This window comes from Manis pentadactyla, chromosome 1 (genome assembly GCF_030020395.1).
Source record: "Manis pentadactyla isolate mManPen7 chromosome 1, mManPen7.hap1, whole genome shotgun sequence".
In the NCBI taxonomy this organism is placed as follows: Eukaryota; Metazoa; Chordata; class Mammalia; order Pholidota; family Manidae; genus Manis; species Manis pentadactyla.
In genome coordinates this window covers 214,082,126-214,100,183 of record NC_080019.1, presented here as the reverse complement: position 1 = coordinate 214,100,183, position 18,058 = coordinate 214,082,126, and the positions used below count along the sequence as shown (strand labels likewise).

Here is an 18,058-nt window from a genome sequence, read left to right as displayed (position 1 = left end):
TATATATATATACCTGTTGTAAAATGATTATTGTGTAAGTTTAGTTGACACATTCATCACATTGCATAGCAACAATTTTATTTATTTATTTTTGTGATGAGAACTTTCAAGATCTATTCTCATCTTAAAACTGAAAGTGTATATCTTTTGACCTCCTGCACCTGTTTCCCCTCACCCAATTCTTCCTCATTCCCACCCCGGGCAGCCACCAATCTGTTCTGTTTCTATGAGTTAGTTTGCTAAAGAGATTCCACATATAAGTGATATCATACAGCATTTGCCTTTCTCTGTCTGACTTATTTCACTTGGCATAATGCCCTGAAATTTCATCCATGTCATCACAAAAGGCAGTGTTTCCTTTATGGCTGATTAATATTATATATGTGTGTGTGTGCATGTGTATATGTGTGTGTGTGTGTGTGTGTGTATACATTTTCTTTATCCACTCATTGGTTGATGAGGACTTAGGTTGTTCCTGTTTCTGGCTATCATATATAATGCTGCAATGAGCACGGGAACCTATACTTTTGAAATAATTTCAAATACATCTGTAGACTGTACTACCATCAAAGCATTACTAGAATAAAATTCTCTTATCACTAGAATTTAAAGGCAGCAATTCTAAAAATTGGTCTTTCTACCCCAGCCCTCACTGCAGAGCCACATCAGGATACCTAGCCATTTACTGGACGGCTAAATCTGTGAGACCGAAGTTCCCATGAAAATCAGCATCTGCAAACCTGAATTAATATATATTTTTTAACTACGAAACCACCTATTTATTTCTCTATTTAAAAAAACAGTAAATCCCTCAGCCATCTTTACTGTTTTCTTTCCCCTTCATCATCCTCCCAAATCCAGTCCAGTGACAAATCACTTCTTCATATTTGCTTTCAATTCTCACTCTCACCACCTTTGTTTAAGGTGTATCTCTCCACTTGGATTATTGCAATAATTCCATTACTATTTTTACACTCTACTTTTAGCCTCTTTGTTCCCCAACATAGCTGATAAGGTTTATTTTCTCTTTTTTCTTTCCCTTAAAAAATAAGCCTGACCTATCTTCTCTGTATAAAACCCTTCACTAGCTAAATAAATATCAAGAGATAGTGGAAATCCCGTTCAGAGATCTACAGTCAGATTTAAGACTCTGGTCTGCTTCTAATTCTTAAGTAATGCACTTCACCTCCCTGGAATTACTCTTTCTCACCTGTAAATTTGGTGGAATGTTCCCTGAGTTTGTTTTTTGTTGTTGTTTTTTTCTATTTTAACATTTTGTGAATTGCGCGGAAAACCAAGAGAAATTGGTGAATAGTGAAGAAGTTTGGGAGAGTGGGGCAGAGAAAGTGTTCTTTTTATAGAGCTTAAATTTTGGAGAAGCTTTAATAGACCTTAGTCTAAGGAAAGTTCAACAAGCTAAATAACTGGGTTTGGAAACTAAGGCTGAGACTTAGGCATAAAAAGAAAATAAAGCTTCAGAAAGAAAGATAGGGTAGAGGCTCTTTAGTCCTGGGAGTATGCAGAATTCCATTGCATATACTGCAGTATGCCCAATCCTAGACTTGGAGTCAAACCTCAGTGTGAGTTCCAGCTCTGGAATATCATCAGCAGTGTGACCTTGAGGAAGGCATTCAACTTCTGTAAGCTTTAGTCAGGACTAGCTTACATGATTTGCAGGGCCTACTGCAAAGTGAAACAACAGGAAAGAATTGCTGTTAAAGGTATTAAAAGATAAAACTTCTTTTCTTCCATGATATCTCCCTTGATCCAGTATGGTATTTTTATTTGCTATTTAATGTTACTCTCCCTTAGGCAGGGGGATATTTGCTGAGTGAGGCCAACGCTTCCAGGTCCTGAGGGCCTCTCTCCACTAATAGATGCAAGCACAGCCACCAGGTTCTGCCCTTCACTAGGTGCCCAACTAACATGTTGTACCCTGAGCCGCATCTCCATTCCACAGCAGATGGACAATGCTTAGAGGTGTTTGCACTCTCGGTGCCAGGATGTGCCAGATGCTTAGAGCAGGAATGGGCAAGAGTATCACCTCCAAAGAGCATCCCACCATGAACGTGCTATGGGGCTGCTAACCCAGCATAGGGACTAGACCTGGCCCTGGGATCTGCCCTGAGACACTGTAGCATGCCCACAGCACACCCTAACACTGGGTGAGCTGGGACGGGAGGTGCTGCTGGGTGGAGGAGAGGAACAGAGTCCAGGAGGGGCCTGAGGCACTGGGATGTGAGAACAAAAGGCCAAGAGCCTGTCCTGGGGAGGCAGGCCTGGAGATGGTGGGAGGAGGCACAGTACACTAGCCAAGGCTCAAGCATTCAGTGTTCATCAGACTCATCAGATTGCACACACAAAACACAGATTTAGGGGTACCAGTTTTAAGAATGTTAAGATGGTGACCATAAACCATTAAACCGGAAGTGCCAGGCCCTCCTGAGAGCCAAGCCATGGCAATAGCACTGGTTACACACCCTGGTTTCAGTTTCCTCTTTGCTAAAACCAAACAAAGGCATCAAACTTCACTTCTTTGTGTGTGTGTTTGTGTGTTCTGTTTTTAATGAATTGAAAAATTATTTTAGAAATTGAACTCAGAAGAAAACATTTTGGTGGTGCCAGAAGTCTGGGAGAGGGAAACATATCAGGAGGGACAGGATTGTAACCCCAGGTTTCCAGGAACTTTCTATGCAGGTGTGATGTGGACACCTCCACTCTTACCCTGAGAAACCTGAAATTTGTCTATGCCCAAACAATAAGATTCAAGTAAAATCAAGGTAAAATATTCAAGTAATAGGATAATATGCCTTTTAGTTCTGTGTTCCTTTAGACATGGGCCTTTTTGTGTCCTTGAGTTTGTTTGTGATAAATTTCTGAGAACAGTTGGTTGCCTGCCCAGTTTGTCTGCACTGTGGTTTGGAGAGAAAAACAGCAGACACTTGTCTTCCTTTATTGTTTATTTGAATCTTTCTCAAGGCTCTTTCACTTGCAAAAAAACCAGAAACTATACAGTTGATGGCTCATGTAACCCAACGTCAGGTCTCACTAGAATCTGGGATTGAGGATCAAAAAGCTCAGGGAATAAAGCCACTCTTTACAAAGTTATCCTTCTCTCCATCATTCTATTGCCTGTCTGTCTTAATCTCTGTCTTTATAAAGACTAGCATTCTTTAACTATACATGAGTTTTATGGAAGAAGGCTGCTCTAATTCCTGAACTTTATCCCTATGCAAGTAATAATCAAAGACTGCCATCTCTTAATATTATTTCACATTGTCGAGAGAGAGAGACGCAGCAACCCAGCAGGTCATATTCTTCTTTGGTCCAGTTAACCATGGCCAGAAGAATGGGACAAAGTTACTCAAACATGACTTTAAGGACTCATTCCTAAAGAGCTGATTCTCCATGAAGACATTCATGGATTGTTCAAAAATGCCAAAATGTGATTACCTTAGATGTGAGCAAAAGTTCTCAATATTCAGGGGGTGACAATGAACTCTAGACACTGGTAGGTTTGATCCACTGTTGGAGTCAGAGCATAGGATTCTTTTTTTTTTTTAATTTCATGGGAGATAAAAGAGGAAGAAAATGGGGCAGAACTCTGCATGCATTTTCAGTAACATTGTATGATTTTCTTTTATCATTTAAATATATTCATTTTTCAGTGTTCATCTATGGCAAAATTCTCCCATTAATGCCAAGTGAAACATTTTTTATAGAGTAGCATAATAATCATGATTTTATAGTAGTAGGTATTGTCAATACAATTGTTTAATCACTTATTGCTCAAAATACCAACACTCTTCCTAATCTAGTACATTTATTAAGTAAAAGTACTTGAAAAAGAATTTTGATTTGCTTTTGATGTCATATTGTCACATGTTTTCAGCTGTTCTTGTACAAAAAAAAAACCAATGGTGTCCTTGGTTTCTGACAGTGTAGACAAAGCAACAAAGGTTGGCTATTATTTAATTCTTCCATTACAGTATGAAGAAAATCTAACAAAAGAAACCAAACAATTAATTGACAAGCTAGACTTTTTACTGATGTGAACTCAAGCTTTTCAATTTTTCATAATAACAAACATAAATGAATAAATAAAATACTGGCTGAGGAGAATTCACCAAGATCAAGCCTTTGTGTCTTCCAGAATAAGCCAAAGTTTGTTTGAAAATGCCTGATTCTATTATTCTTAAGTTCTTCATCCATTAAATGGGATAGAAATGTGTCTCACAAAAGGTGCCACAGGGATTTAATTTGTCAATTGGTATATGGAAAGGTCCTTTGAAAACCACAGGTCACTCTCTCAAATGTAAGATATTGTTAAATCAAGTTATACCCCACATTTAGATTATATGAAATTTGAACAGTACTTTTCTCTGAAAGTAAAAGAAGGTAAATAAATTAACATGTCTTGTCTGCCTCCTTTGTGCATGAAACTATGCTAGGGGCTTACTGTGCCTTGTCTCATCCCTGTTTTCCTTTCAGGGGGACTGAGAGTGGTTGAAAAATTTAAAGTTATAAAGATCACAAAAAGAACAGGAAACAATTAAGACCCCATCATCACAAATTAGATTACATCTCAACTTATTTGCTTCCAGTGCCTTTCTTTCATTTAAAAAAAAAATCAATTTTTTAAAATATAATACATGCTCATTTTAAACAAACTATGAAAACCCTTATCTCAAATAAAACTCTCCCCCAAAATAAAAATTGTTAAATTTGGTAAAATTGTAGCCATCTTTCTATTAGCATAAATATAGAGAAGGTAGATTCATGTGTAGATAGATATATGCATAAAAAGAGAAAAATACTTTTATAAAAATGTAATCATACCATAGATACTACTTTTAACATCAAGTAAATTGTATTGTAGTTTAATAAAGTAAAAATAAAGCACAGTGAAAATGAAGAGAATATTGAATTTCTAATGAATGTTTTGAGACAACAAAGATATATGCATATATTATCTTTTTTCTAAAAGTACAAGATGCACAGAAAATAGTGGCATCAGAGTAATTATGCTTTTAAAAGTTATGACATATATAATCTATTAACTTTTGCTATGAAAGATATTAGCATTTACACATATTTACTTATATACCCTTATCGACCCCTCATTTTACTGTTTATATTGTTTTTACATTACCTAAGTTTATAGCATTCATATTCTGTTCTATAACTAAAACTAACATGATTCCTAAATATTATTTTTATATTTCAATGTATTAAATACATATCCTATTTCTCCTTCATTCTTGAGATCTGTATATTGGTTCCTATTTTTTTTTTTTTTCGTGGTACAAAAGTATTTAACATTACTACAGAAAAACACAGCCGAAAGCTCATACTTTTAAACCAGAACAGCAAAAAGTCAGTACAGGCTGTTATTACATACCAAAAAAAAAAAGAAATCTAAGATACACATTGGGAATTGAACTGCTAAGTTTTTCTTCTTTCTAAAGAGGTGACATCCATGTTTTCTGGCCAAACATTGTACTACACTGACGTACTAAATCAAAGCACAGATGACTGGTAAAGCTGTTTGCTGTCTCCTACTTGTGCTAAGCTAAACCAGTGTAACACCCATCTTTGTAGGAAGATTTTGACAGAAGAAAGGAACTGCACTGTCCCTACCCCAACAGAAAACCTAATGAATTGATTTATACAGAAAGAGTTTTAGTACATCTTCACAAACACTTAACATGCTATAAGAAAAGGATGCCTTTTAGTCTACTTCCAGCAAAACATACATTCATTAGTGCCCAGTCAAATAGGAATGGTAACATAGCAAGCATGTCTGCTTTCATACCACTAGTAACTGAAAAGCACAAAGCATATAATGCTTTGATCTTTAAGTGGGTAATCATGGAATTTCCAAGATTATATACACTTGGTTAGCCTATTCATCTATAAAAATAGATTTTTTAAAACACTTAAAAGAGAATTCTAGAAACAGTGAGACCACATCAGGACCGGCAGAAAACAGTGATACAAGGACTGCAAATGTGAGCATTGGAACATGTAGCTTTTTAAGTACATCTCTCTCAGTTGATTCCTACAGCCAAGATTAGCTGTGACAGGAGCTTCAGAAATTGCAAGATGGGCAGCTGGCTTGAGTAACATCCTAATAAATACTCCCAGTCAAAAACCTCATTGAGGCTGGAGGACTGAAACTTTGATGCATGTAACAAGCTTTGAGTGCACAAAAAGCCTTGGCAGGACATGCAAAGCCTGCTGGGCCAAAGAAAGTAGGTAATGGTGGGTTTTCCAAATGCTGACACACCAACATGTAAGCTGGGGAAGGATCCCAGCAGGTGAAATGCTGGACTTGGGCTTGCTCCAGAGGAGCCTGACTCAGAAGCTCCTGAGAGAGAGGTCTACTCAGGGAGGTGTACTGGGGTAACTGAACACAGAGGTGTTTCAAGAGAAATAGGTCCCAGAAGGTCAGGCAATTTTCCTTTTGTACCCATAAATGCTTAATATTAACAAAGAGTTGCAGAACAGTCTTTCCAAGGTGTATTCTGTCATCATTAGCCAAAGCCTGTCCCAGTCTATTGGGCTGGCAAAATCCAAAAAGATTGCATTGCCTGGAGATGGGACCTAGGGCCGCAGATTGTTTTGGAAAGCTGGCATTAAAGATGATTTGCACAACGAAGTCACCACTAAACCACTGCTTAAGTCCGGTTGCCTGCCTTCTTTTTCTGTAAGTTGTTGTGAAGGCCTCCCGGTTAAATCCAGGAATCCGCTCCAGCGGCTGTACTTCAGTGTACCTCTCTACCAAAGAGATATAGTCATTAAAAATGGATGTGTAAGTGACTTTATTCTCTTCCGTGTCTTCAGACTCCTGGTAGTACTTGTCCATGAAATTTCTCTGTAATAACCTTATCTCGTCGGCCATGATAATGTCCTCTGAATAACCACCCACAGCATGCAATTCTGCATCAGAGGTGGAAGAGAAGGACAGTGAGAAACTCTCTTCTTTAGGGCATCCAGCGCCGCGTCCTCTGCCACATCCACCCATCGGCCTCCTTCCCCGCCAACGGCCCGGACCCAGGCACCCTGTGCTCTGCAGAGACCTGCAGGCTCGCGGCCCAGCCGGGCAGAGCCGGCCTCAGGCCCCAGGCGGCCGGCCACGCGCCCCCTGAGTCCCCTCGCCAGCCAGGCCTCTCTACGCGCACAGCTCTGGTTCATTTTTAACTGGATGAATTTCCATTATTCACTCGTTTCTTTAAGAACCAGCATTTATGTTATATCGCATGAGGGTTTTTCTCTTAATGTTAGAGAATGTTGAATGCCATTATATTGAAAGATACCTTTTTCTTTAAATAATAATCTTGCTGATGATAGTTTTGTCACCCTTTTTCTGTTCAGACTGCTGTACTTTTAGTTTTAATTGTCTTCTGTTGTTTAAAAATCTGAAGTTTATGTGATTTTCTTCTTTCACTCTTTTAGATGATATTCTGTTTCAACCTGGTCATCTGATAAAGTCTTTAACTTTGAAGATCAGTCACTTTTACAGAGATACCTTGGTGTTCAGTATTCTCTCTCGAATGTCCCTAGGACAAGGTGTGTTCTTTCAATTTATAGGGAATCTTCTTGATGAAATCTGCCAATACATTTATTTCATTATGTCTCAGTGACATCAAGGATCTTTATGTTTGCTCATCTTTATCTAGTTTTCTTATCCATTACTGTTTTTTTTTCAATTGCTTTACTGTCTTTGCTTTTCAACTCCATTAATTACAGTTATCTCAAATCTTCCCTTTACATCAGTAATTTGACTTTCAGTAGGTGTCTGTTTTGTTTCTAATTCTAATTGACTTATTAGTTATTTAATGATGCTATTCAGTTATAGTTTGTATCCTTAAGTTTGCAACCTTGTAATTTATTGATTTTAGTTATTTGTTTTCTTTCAGTCTTACCACTGAATTATATTACATTTTTATAATTCATGCTCTCACTCTACAGTATGAAACAATTTTGAGAAATTTCCTAGGATTCCTTGAGTTATTTCTTCTTCTAGATTGGGTATTTAATCTATCTTTGGCATGCTGTATTTTTCACTATTATTGTTGCAATATATTTGCATAGTTAGTCTTCTGTTTCTTTTCATTCACTCATACTTGAGGAACTATGTATGGATAATTCACATATTCCTTTATAGAGAGAGGTATTTCTTAACTTTTTTTCTTATATATATCAGGGACCTGTTCATTTCCTCCATCCTGGCTCCAGTTTGAAGGCTGAAGGAATGGTGGAATTGAGGAAATATGAGCCTTTATTAGAGCTGGGATGGCTCTATTTTAATGGCTTTTTTGGTGTTTTGTAGCAAGATTTTTAGTGGTTGATACATTGTTGTATTGTTTTTCAGTGGGCTTAAAGGGTTTCCCTAGTGAGTGAATAGTCATAAAGCTCTTAGTCTGTGAAATAGTCAGTTTTATTATTGATGCTTCCCTGCTTCAGAAGCCCTGTTCTTTCTAGAAGCCCTGTGCCCCCCTCTTCAACCAGAGAGGAAAAAGATTAAAGTACACTATCCATGTACTTATAAATCTGCTTGTGCCAGAATTGGAGTTCATTATGAGAATTTTCAGAAATTTGTCATTCTAGCAGTAAATCTAATAGGGACTTGGAACAGCAATACAGACTCAAGAGTTCTTTCACCTTTCTGAGGATGGCCAAACTCTTCTTACTCCACAGTTTTTATTGTTCTTTTTTCTGTTTGATCATTTTTAATTAAATGGCATTAGAATTTGTCCCTTTTCTTATTCAGAAATTGTTCATTTCTGTTGCATACTTATTTATTTGTATTTGTAATTTCTTGCCTATTTGATTAGGTATTGGATAAGAAAAGTCTGTATTACATCTTCAATCAGCCTTGACAGCAACACAAAGATGTGAGACTAGTATTTCTATTTTGCACTTGAGAGTTAAGGAACTTGTCTTGCATTATATAGCTAGTAACTGACTAGGGTAGAATTAAAACTGCTGTCTGTCTGCACTTGTGGTCAATAATGGAGTCTATTGAAACTACAATTTAAGACAAATTAATAAAATAATTTATTTTACCTGGGTGCAAATATTTTGGAACAAAATGAAAAGTAAGTAGATCTGAGTGGATGGAGAAAACATTCAAGAGGGAATCAATACACCTAAGTTTAATTTTTTGCTATCTCATAAAGCAGATGGTGGATTTGGAAAAGATAATTCCACCTACTGGGTTTCAGTGTCCTTGTCTGTAATAATAATAAGGATGCTGATGATGATGGCAGTGATGATGGTGGTGATTGTGCTGGTATGATGACTATACATTTACTTGTACCAGCCACAGTGTGGCATACTTTAAAAAGCAGTACATCATTAGATCTCAAAACAGCTGTCTGATATGCGTATTTATCTGTTTTATTAATGAAGATCCTGAGAATTGCTCAAATCTGCTGACGCCCATTTGACTCAAGGACATATGCTCTTAGCCACTAGCTCTGTTGTCTTTCCAAAGCAAGAAGTCTGTCTGGCTTGAAGAATTAACAAAGACCTACTAACTTTGAGATTCTCTAGAGATGTGGTTGATATCAGAGGAAATGACCATGCTCTTACATGTCCCTCTGTTAGAGTTTTAGGAGTAAAATAGAGTCTTAATATGATGAAGTTTATGCTGTGTGTTTTTCATTTGTGCATTAAAACACACACACACACACACACACACATACACACACACATAATTTCACCTTAAACATGAAAACTAAACTTCCTTCTCTTCTCCCTCCCTTCCTTTCTTAACAATTCAGTCCAAATGCCAAGAAATGGAACTAAGTAAGGTAGACAGCCATGTGAATGTGGAAAATGAAAGCCAAAGCAGCCCAGCGTGAGGTGTTGGACTCTGAGGGGTAGGAAAGGCAGCCACGCAGGGCAAGGAGTAGGGCTCTTGTCACCACGTGAAGTGGCAGAGCCCAAGCAAAGCAAGAAGGACATGTCCATCATGGGGTTGCTTGGCACAGAATATTGTAGTCTGAGAAGGCTGAGGAGAGTGCTGAAGGGAGAAGCCTGGAGTCTCATATTGAAGGCAAGCAAAGTGAGGTCAGGGAAGTGGTGTTCCTTTGTGAGGTCCTGAAGGAAGTGAGAAAGTTATCCACTTTGGAATTTGACCATGCAGAGTATCCAAAGTCACAGGAAATCCACATAGGAGGGAGACTCCACAAAGTGTCAGAACTTGATGTAAGGAAGAAGAGGACAGCCCAACATGTGGCATTAAAGCAGGTGTGGGAGTAAGCCTGGAAACATGTGTCACAACTTGTGGGGTGTAGAGGATCTTCAAGAAGGGAAGAAAATGGTGGCAATAATTGGAGATGACTTATATACAAGGAAATTGAACAAATGCATAAATACATTGAGGCTAATGGAAACCAGGGTTCTCACAGCCTAAATAGGCACAGTTACAAATATGGACAGAGAAAAACTAGAAAACCCACTTAGATCACTATAGATAATTGGGGGTATGTACTATGGATACATATATATGTATATATTTATAGAAATATATGTATATACATAATTACATGTATTCATATGTATCTACATATGCATATGCATATATATATATACATAAAACCATGCACACATACTGAGAGAGGAAGAACACTTCAATGACCATAAGTACACTAAGTACACTTAGCATCCATATCATGGTTTCTAAATACCATTCTCGAATAATTTTATATTTTCTTAGAAAAGAAAAAAAAAAGACTACATCCATGACTGGCAGGGGAAATATAAAATGATTCTGGAATACTTTCTTGTTCCAGAAAGTAAGGAAGAGTTCAAAGAATGGTAGGCGTATGTCAAAAAGACAGCTTGAATTGGTTCCTGCAGACCAAACTATTAAAAACTGGAGCATCAAAATAAATAGTAATGGATTATAACTTTTTTATTAAAATAAGAAACCATGGATCCATACTGTCAGAGTAGACCATGCTAATAGAAATGCTTGAATAAAAAATATAAATGTTCAATGAGAAAGCGTATATTTGCTATATTGTTTCAAAGTACCTAACTACAAAAATTTACCAATTATAAAGGAAAAAAAGAGTAACTTTATAGCAGAGAAGTCTGGCAGGCAGTGCCTTAATCAAGTGGACAAAGTGAACTTCAGCAGGAATGGGATAAGTGGAAGTCCTGCACCACCTGATAGGCAGTATGCAGCACAGCATCCCTGAATCTAGTCATAATGGAAGGGTAGACGCAGGGCTGCACCCAGTTGTGGAGGAGGCTGGAGGGACAGAGAGCAGGACAGTGGTCAGTCCACTCTGGCAGGTAGGGAAGAGTCTTTTTCATGGTGATAATTTTTAAAAATGAGAGCCAATTTTCACTGGTCTTATTATTGTTTTTTGAAGTCTATAGACCCTTTTATTACCTGAACCCTCAGCACACAGCTTCTTTCCAGGGTGCCTACTCTGTCCGTGGCTGCTGCTCAGACAAGCACAAATTGAGTGAAAATTTACCAAGTTACTGCCTTTGAAGGTGTTAAGTTCAGGAAAATCAAGGAAGGCCTTAGGAATTTTTCCACATTGAAGGAGACTAAAAAAAAAAAACATAACAATTAAATAAAATCTGTGATTCTTGACTGAATCCTTTTGGTCTAAAGGATTTTATTAGGAAATAATGATGAAATGGGGTCTGAAGATTAGATACCAGTACTGAGTCAATTTCTTCGTTTTGATGGCTAAGTTCTGGTTATATACAATAATGACATTTGTAGGAAGTAGAAATTAATTTGGGAGGATGACAGGTCACCCCTTTGCAAAATTATTCTAAACAGTTTAGAAAAAAAAAAGTCTTAGTACCATTCCTGCAACATTTTCTATATATTTGAGATTGTTTCAAAACAAAAACTTTTAAAAACTGTGTATCAACTTGATGTCTAATACAGGCTTGCATTCAAAGCAGGGCCAAGTGTTTTCATGTGTTATCCTTTTCTTTTTCCAGGTGATCGTCTTTTGAGCCGCCCTATTTTTACCCAAGAGCCACAAGATGTCATTTTTCCTTTGGATTTATCAAAATCTGAAATCATCCTGAATTGTGCTGCTAATGGTTCCCCTTTGCCCCATTACAGGTAACACCCGGTTTCTGGGCACCACACTGCTTTTTAGTTTGTCTTTGATGTAAAACATAGACACAATAAAGTGCTTCAGGGGACCTAATTTTAAACATACAGCTCAGTGGATTTTTACATAAGTGTACAGTTCTATGCCCATCACTCAGATGAAGATATATGCATGTCCAGCATCCCAGTGTGTTCCCACATGCCACTTTGCAGGCAGTTAACTACCCCACTATTTCCAGTACTAAGTACGACCCTAGGTAACCACTAAAATGGCTGTGTCTTATTGACCAGCACTGCTCAGAATGGTTATTCTGTAGATTGATGCTGTGCAGTACTGTGTTGTGGTTAGAATTGAGGTGGGGGGAAAGGAAGAAAGGGAGAAGTGGAAGGAGGGAGAGATGAAGAAGTAAGAAGGAAGAAAGGAGGAAAACATAGAAAGGAAGAAAGAACCACAGTAACACAGGAAGAATTAATGAAAATAAAGGGAAAGGGCAGGATAGGAAAGGGAAGGAAAAGTTTTATTTCCCCACTGTGAAATACTTTAAAGAACAAGCTCATTTTGCACTTCCCTCTCTCCAGTTTGGGTCTGCTGTCTCAGTCACCTCATGTGCAATGACTATGACAGTGTTTCCCTAAAAGGAATTAAACAAGATGGAAACTTTTATTTTGTCAGCTCAATTTCCTTGACTCTACTGGCATGTCCCATCATCCAAAAGCACTGCTTTTAGAAAAATGTTTTGAATACAGCTATGTAACCTGCTAAGGCAGAAAAATAATTTTTTATTATTTGCAGGCAGAAAAAAATCGTTATTTGTTTCTCACACATTACTTATAGAATAATGGGGAGGAAGGATCGGTAATGGTTTTGTTCTTACAAGGTTGCAATCGAGGCAGAATTTGATTCACATTGTGGGTGGAATTCACATTTTAAAAATACGTGTATATATTATGCTTGTATAAATAATAAGGGTACTTTGTTGGTAAGAACTGCATATGCAGTGTGAATAAAAGAAAAAGCCAATAAGCATTAAAATTACTAGTGTAACTTTGGGCTTTTAAAGTCTTCATTTTTGGCAGTGAAGATGAATCAATACATACAAAAGTTTAAGACCATTTTTGCAAATAAGCTGGGTTTGCCTACATTTTATGTTGTATTAGAAATACCATATTTATATATATAGTTACTTGATCTTAAAATTATCTACATTAATTAGCTAAATGACTTAAATTTTCAAAACTAAAGATAACTCTCTCTTATCTTGTATTTTGTTGAGCTAATTGCAGCAGCTTTTTTTTTTTTTTACAACAAAAGAGCTGAGAATCTATGTCTTCTCATTACACTTACTAAAGCTTCCTTATCTTTATCATACTCAAACCAGTGAAGCCCATGTGCTAGGTGAACATCATTCACTTTACAAACTGGTTCACCCACTTTAGGGTTTGTTTGTTTTCCTTAAATAATGAGCTGTCTTAAATATATAAAAATTTGACTAACATGTATTTGATTAATATGAAAAATTTTCAGAAATACCTGATTTATTTTTGAGAACTAATTTGATTATCATTAAGATTAGTAGGGTTTGTTAGAGAATAGATACAATATATGAATCATTAGGAAATAAGAAACATTTGCTGAATATAAGGAAAATAAACTGCTAATCAATCGTTTACTTATATAAAAATATCTATTGGCTTGTAACAGGCAGAAATATATAAAACAGTGGTTCTCATGACATCTCACTAATTAGTTTTATCTATGAAGAAATACTCTGACTGAAGAGACTACAAATTCCAATGTTGTTGAATGGCTTCTGTTTCTAAGATACTTGTAAATTAGGAGACTAAAGACAGGTAATTTAGCTTTTATTTCCAATCCTCATAACCTGGTTTAGCTCTTCTATTAATATTATAGTATAAAATACTCATAGACAAGAGGCTTTAGAAAGAGAATGAGAAAAGACTAAGTTTTTAAGGCTTAAATGTCAGACTCAGACCCAATATCTTTGATAATAAAGCAAAGGGCAGAGGTATTACAGATAATTCATATTAGCAACAAAATGTGAAATTTTAGTTTTACTATAACCCTTTATAACTTAAATTTAATTTTTAAAAACCTCATTTATAACCATATTCACCTTGGGTTGTGTGTGTATGTGTGTGTGAAACTGAAGGAAAAATCCTTATGATACAGATTCTAACAGTCTTTGGGGTTATTTGGGTATAGTAGAAAGCCATACAGAAGAGCCTGGGATTAAAACTAAGAATTACAATCTCTAGTTACAGTTCTGCCTTTCCATTTGTGACCTTGGAATCATCATTTTATTCTCCTGGCGTCAGCTTTCTTAACCATAAAGTCATGGTGTGGTTGATTTTGAGATGTTTTCTTTCAGTAAATTCTCTTTAGCAAATTAAATCTCATCCCTGGGGGACATGAGCAATATCTAAAGGAGAGCCTTGAAAACAGTTTAAAAGCAACTTCTCTGAAGACACTTCCAGTGGAGTAAACACCTTCACAAACAGGATTTCAGTGAAAGCAACAGGATATAGAAATATTAGGCAACTTTGGGCAAAACTTTCACCTGGAAAAGATTGTTCTTTATTCATCTAATGACTGGGTGACGCATGAGAATTAAAGTCTATCTAGGAAGCTTTGCAAAGGAAAGGAAAATGGATTAACCAAAGATGTCACTGGGTAGGATTGCTTAAGTCTAGGATACTAAAACAGCCATGAGCTGAGTTCCAGCTCAGAATATATATTTTACTTGGGAAAATGAAGCATCACACAGATAAATGATTTCACTCTTTATCAGAAAAAGGTCTTTGAATGTCATAGAGGTTTCCTGACACATCTCCTCTTGACCTCGTCACAAAAGGAGGCACCTTTCTGTAATTTGGTGTACTCTAACCTAACCTTTCATAAAGATATCCCTGAGTCTGGATAAGCTCTGGGTATCTTTAACTGAAAATCATAGCAGTAGTCTCTCTACCCTCATATTTTTATTCGTTTCCTCACTTGGTCTTCTTAATAATCCCATGCAATAAAGCAGGGTTTATATTATCATGCAAATTTTATAATTGATATATATGACTTCTGGAGAAATCCAAGGATGCACAGCAATAGAAGTTTAAAGGTAGGCCTAGGAGTCTTTCCAAAGGGCAATGGTATCAAAGTCACAGTGCCTTACACATCCAGAGAGACTTAGAATTTTAGATTTTGGAGTTCTTCTTCAGAGGTTTAGGGATGGGCCCAGAAATACACATTTTAACAAGCACTCCATGTAATTCTAAAGCAAGGTCCAGTTTTGTAAACGGTGACACACACATAACCCTGTGTTATCTAAGGATAGCAAACAGAGCCCCAGTCATTATATTCTTGATATAGGATTTAAGTACTTAATAGTGAAGGATGTTCCCCAGCAAAAGGTCAAGATTTTAATTCAAATCCATTATGTTTCCTGGAATTAATATGATATTAATACAGATGCTTAAAATAATCATTTAAATCATATTTCCTAGTTTGCATCTTAGAAAATTCTCCTGGGTATGCAATCCTATCAACATATGTATGACAATCACTTGAATCCATTAATACCATTTTTCCATTGATTTAAACACATTAATTAGGACAAAACCCATACCAGAAGTTGAACCCATGATCTATATGCATAGATTAATAATCATTGTGCCATAGTGACTAGAATGATTATGAGGGTACTGTGAAAAATTCATTTGCTGCAGCTAAGCTAACAACTTTGAATTTGTGTTGCAAAACAATTACCTAGCTTAATTAGAAGCATGTAATGATGACAGCAGTTATTTCAGCGATTGATTCCAAAATTAAAGAGAGCTGGCAAACTAAGTGCAATGTATCCTTTGCTTTGAAAATGAAAGAGAACATGGAGGACAAAAGATCGTGCCCTGTAAGCAAATTAAGAAGACAGCATCACAGTGCTGGCAGGAATACTACTGGGTCTTGTGACAGGCATAAAGAAAGAAAAGCTTTCTACATTTTCTTCTAAGATTGGCAACAAAAATCTATACAAATTTCTCTATTAAGAAAAATTTGACAGTTCAGGGAAAGGAAATGTACCAATTTGGACTGCTGTCTTTCAACTTCCTTTTTATTAAAAGAATTGTCTAAATAATTTAAAAGTGATAAGAGTACATTCAAAACCTTTAATTGATTTAACATTTGCCTGATCATTTCTCATCTTTAATAGGCTGGAGGATTATTACCTTAAGTCCTTACATCTTTAATTGATTTATCATTTGCCCAATTATTTCTCATCTTTAATAGGCTGGAGGATTATTACCTAAGTCCTTACATATTTTCTACAATGGTAGACATTTGCCAGACTCTCTTCGTGGGACATTTCAAGATGCTCCTAAAAAGTCAATGCCATTTGGAATAATTTTGTAAAATATCATTCCTATCTTACAATTAACCACCCCCACCAAAATATTTTTTAATATGATCTTACTATGAAGGAAAGAATTATAGCAAAACTGGCATAAACCCTAAAAATGTATTGTTTTGAAATTGGCTACATTCCACAAGAAAGGCTTTCTTCTCACTTGTTTTTCTAAATGACTGCTTGTCTTAATTTGTTATTTTTAAATGTCTTTTAGTAAATGATTTATATGACTATACACAGCTTGTGCCCTAGGAATGTATCTCATTGAATATGCCATATTCATACTTCAAAATGTCTAGATATTTCGATGAAAGTTATGGAGTACAAGGGCAGAGAAGTGGGTCCCTTTAGAGATAATTACTGGGTATTCATTCATCTTAAAATGGCCAAATGAAATTTCTAAAACATCTTCTGCTTCTTTTTGAAAATATAACTGTATGACCCTTCTGCTACTTAATTCATATACTAATGGATTGTTGACTAATAGGTAAAGCCAAGGGACTTTTGCTGCCTAAAGTAAAAACCTCTCAAACTGCATTTGTTCTGTTGAAGGATAATTTTAGCTTGGCATTTCTAAGTACTGTTGAAATATTTTCAGTATGATTAATTTCCCAAATAAGAGACTAACAGAGACCATCATTTTTTAAAATGTTCAGCTTATTATTGTTACCAGCCCAAAATTGGCACTGTAAAATCTTTGCTAATTTTTTTTGGTACCATTTGTAATATACCCTTGTTGGATTTCTATCTCTAAATCATTTTTGGCATTCAGTTTTGCAGTTATCAGTTGTGGGTGTTCAGGGATGGTGTATGTTATCTGAAAAGTCACTAAAGGAATAGAATGGCCAGTATTACTGACTGAATGTCTAATTTTTATTTCTCATGTCAAGATTCTGTGGCCTCTTATACACACTTAGGTGAATGTTTATAATTTGTAAAGAGTAGATTTTTCAAATAACTAGCTATTGATATCACTGAGCTTATGAAGATAGTTATCTTTGGTGACACTGGTAGGATTAGCTCCATGTTTTGTTTTGTTTTATTTTTAAATGGTCTGAGGAATTACAACTGCATGTTGTGTAAGACAAATTGTGGTCAACTCTGTATACTTATAAACATAATTTGATTTTTTTTCCCTTGAAGGTGGAAGCAAAATGGCTCAGATATTGATTTTACCATGAGTTATCACTACAGGTTGGATGGAGGCAGTTTGGCAATCAGTAGCCCCAACACAGATCAAGATATTGGCACATACCAGTGCCTGGCCACCAACCCTCTGGGGACAATTCTGAGTCAGAAGGCAAAGCTCCAATTTGCATGTGAGTTTGTGGAAAAACTTATAATCCCTGTGTTTCTGAAAACATAATATTTTTATCATATTTACATTAGAAAAAAAATCCAAATTTGCCAATCATCTGTTCTTTGAGAGTGATTAATTTATGGAGATAAAAGGTTTTAACAGTGTGCATTTTGTGAATCCAGACTCCTGGGGATAGTCAAAATCAGCTTCAAACAAAGAAGAAAATATCAATGTTACTCT

The 18,058-nt window shown here is 36.2% G+C and overlaps 1 protein-coding gene and 1 pseudogene across 2 annotated transcripts in view; one reads left to right on the top strand and one right to left on the bottom strand.

The window, feature by feature from the left end:
• Positions 1-18,058, top strand: part of CNTN6 (contactin 6) — a 228,592-nt gene that overhangs the window by 45,098 nt on the left and 165,436 nt on the right. For both annotated transcript variants that reach the window (XM_036878217.2, XM_036878216.2), the window contains exons 2-3: positions 11,986-12,112; positions 17,662-17,837. In XM_036878217.2, coding sequence (XP_036734112.2) covers positions 11,986-12,112; positions 17,662-17,837 — 303 coding nt within the window. The remainder of the gene's footprint in view (positions 1-11,985; positions 12,113-17,661; positions 17,838-18,058) is intronic.
• On the bottom strand, positions 6,607-7,027 carry LOC118908337 (ADP-ribosylation factor-like protein 2-binding protein; annotated as a pseudogene).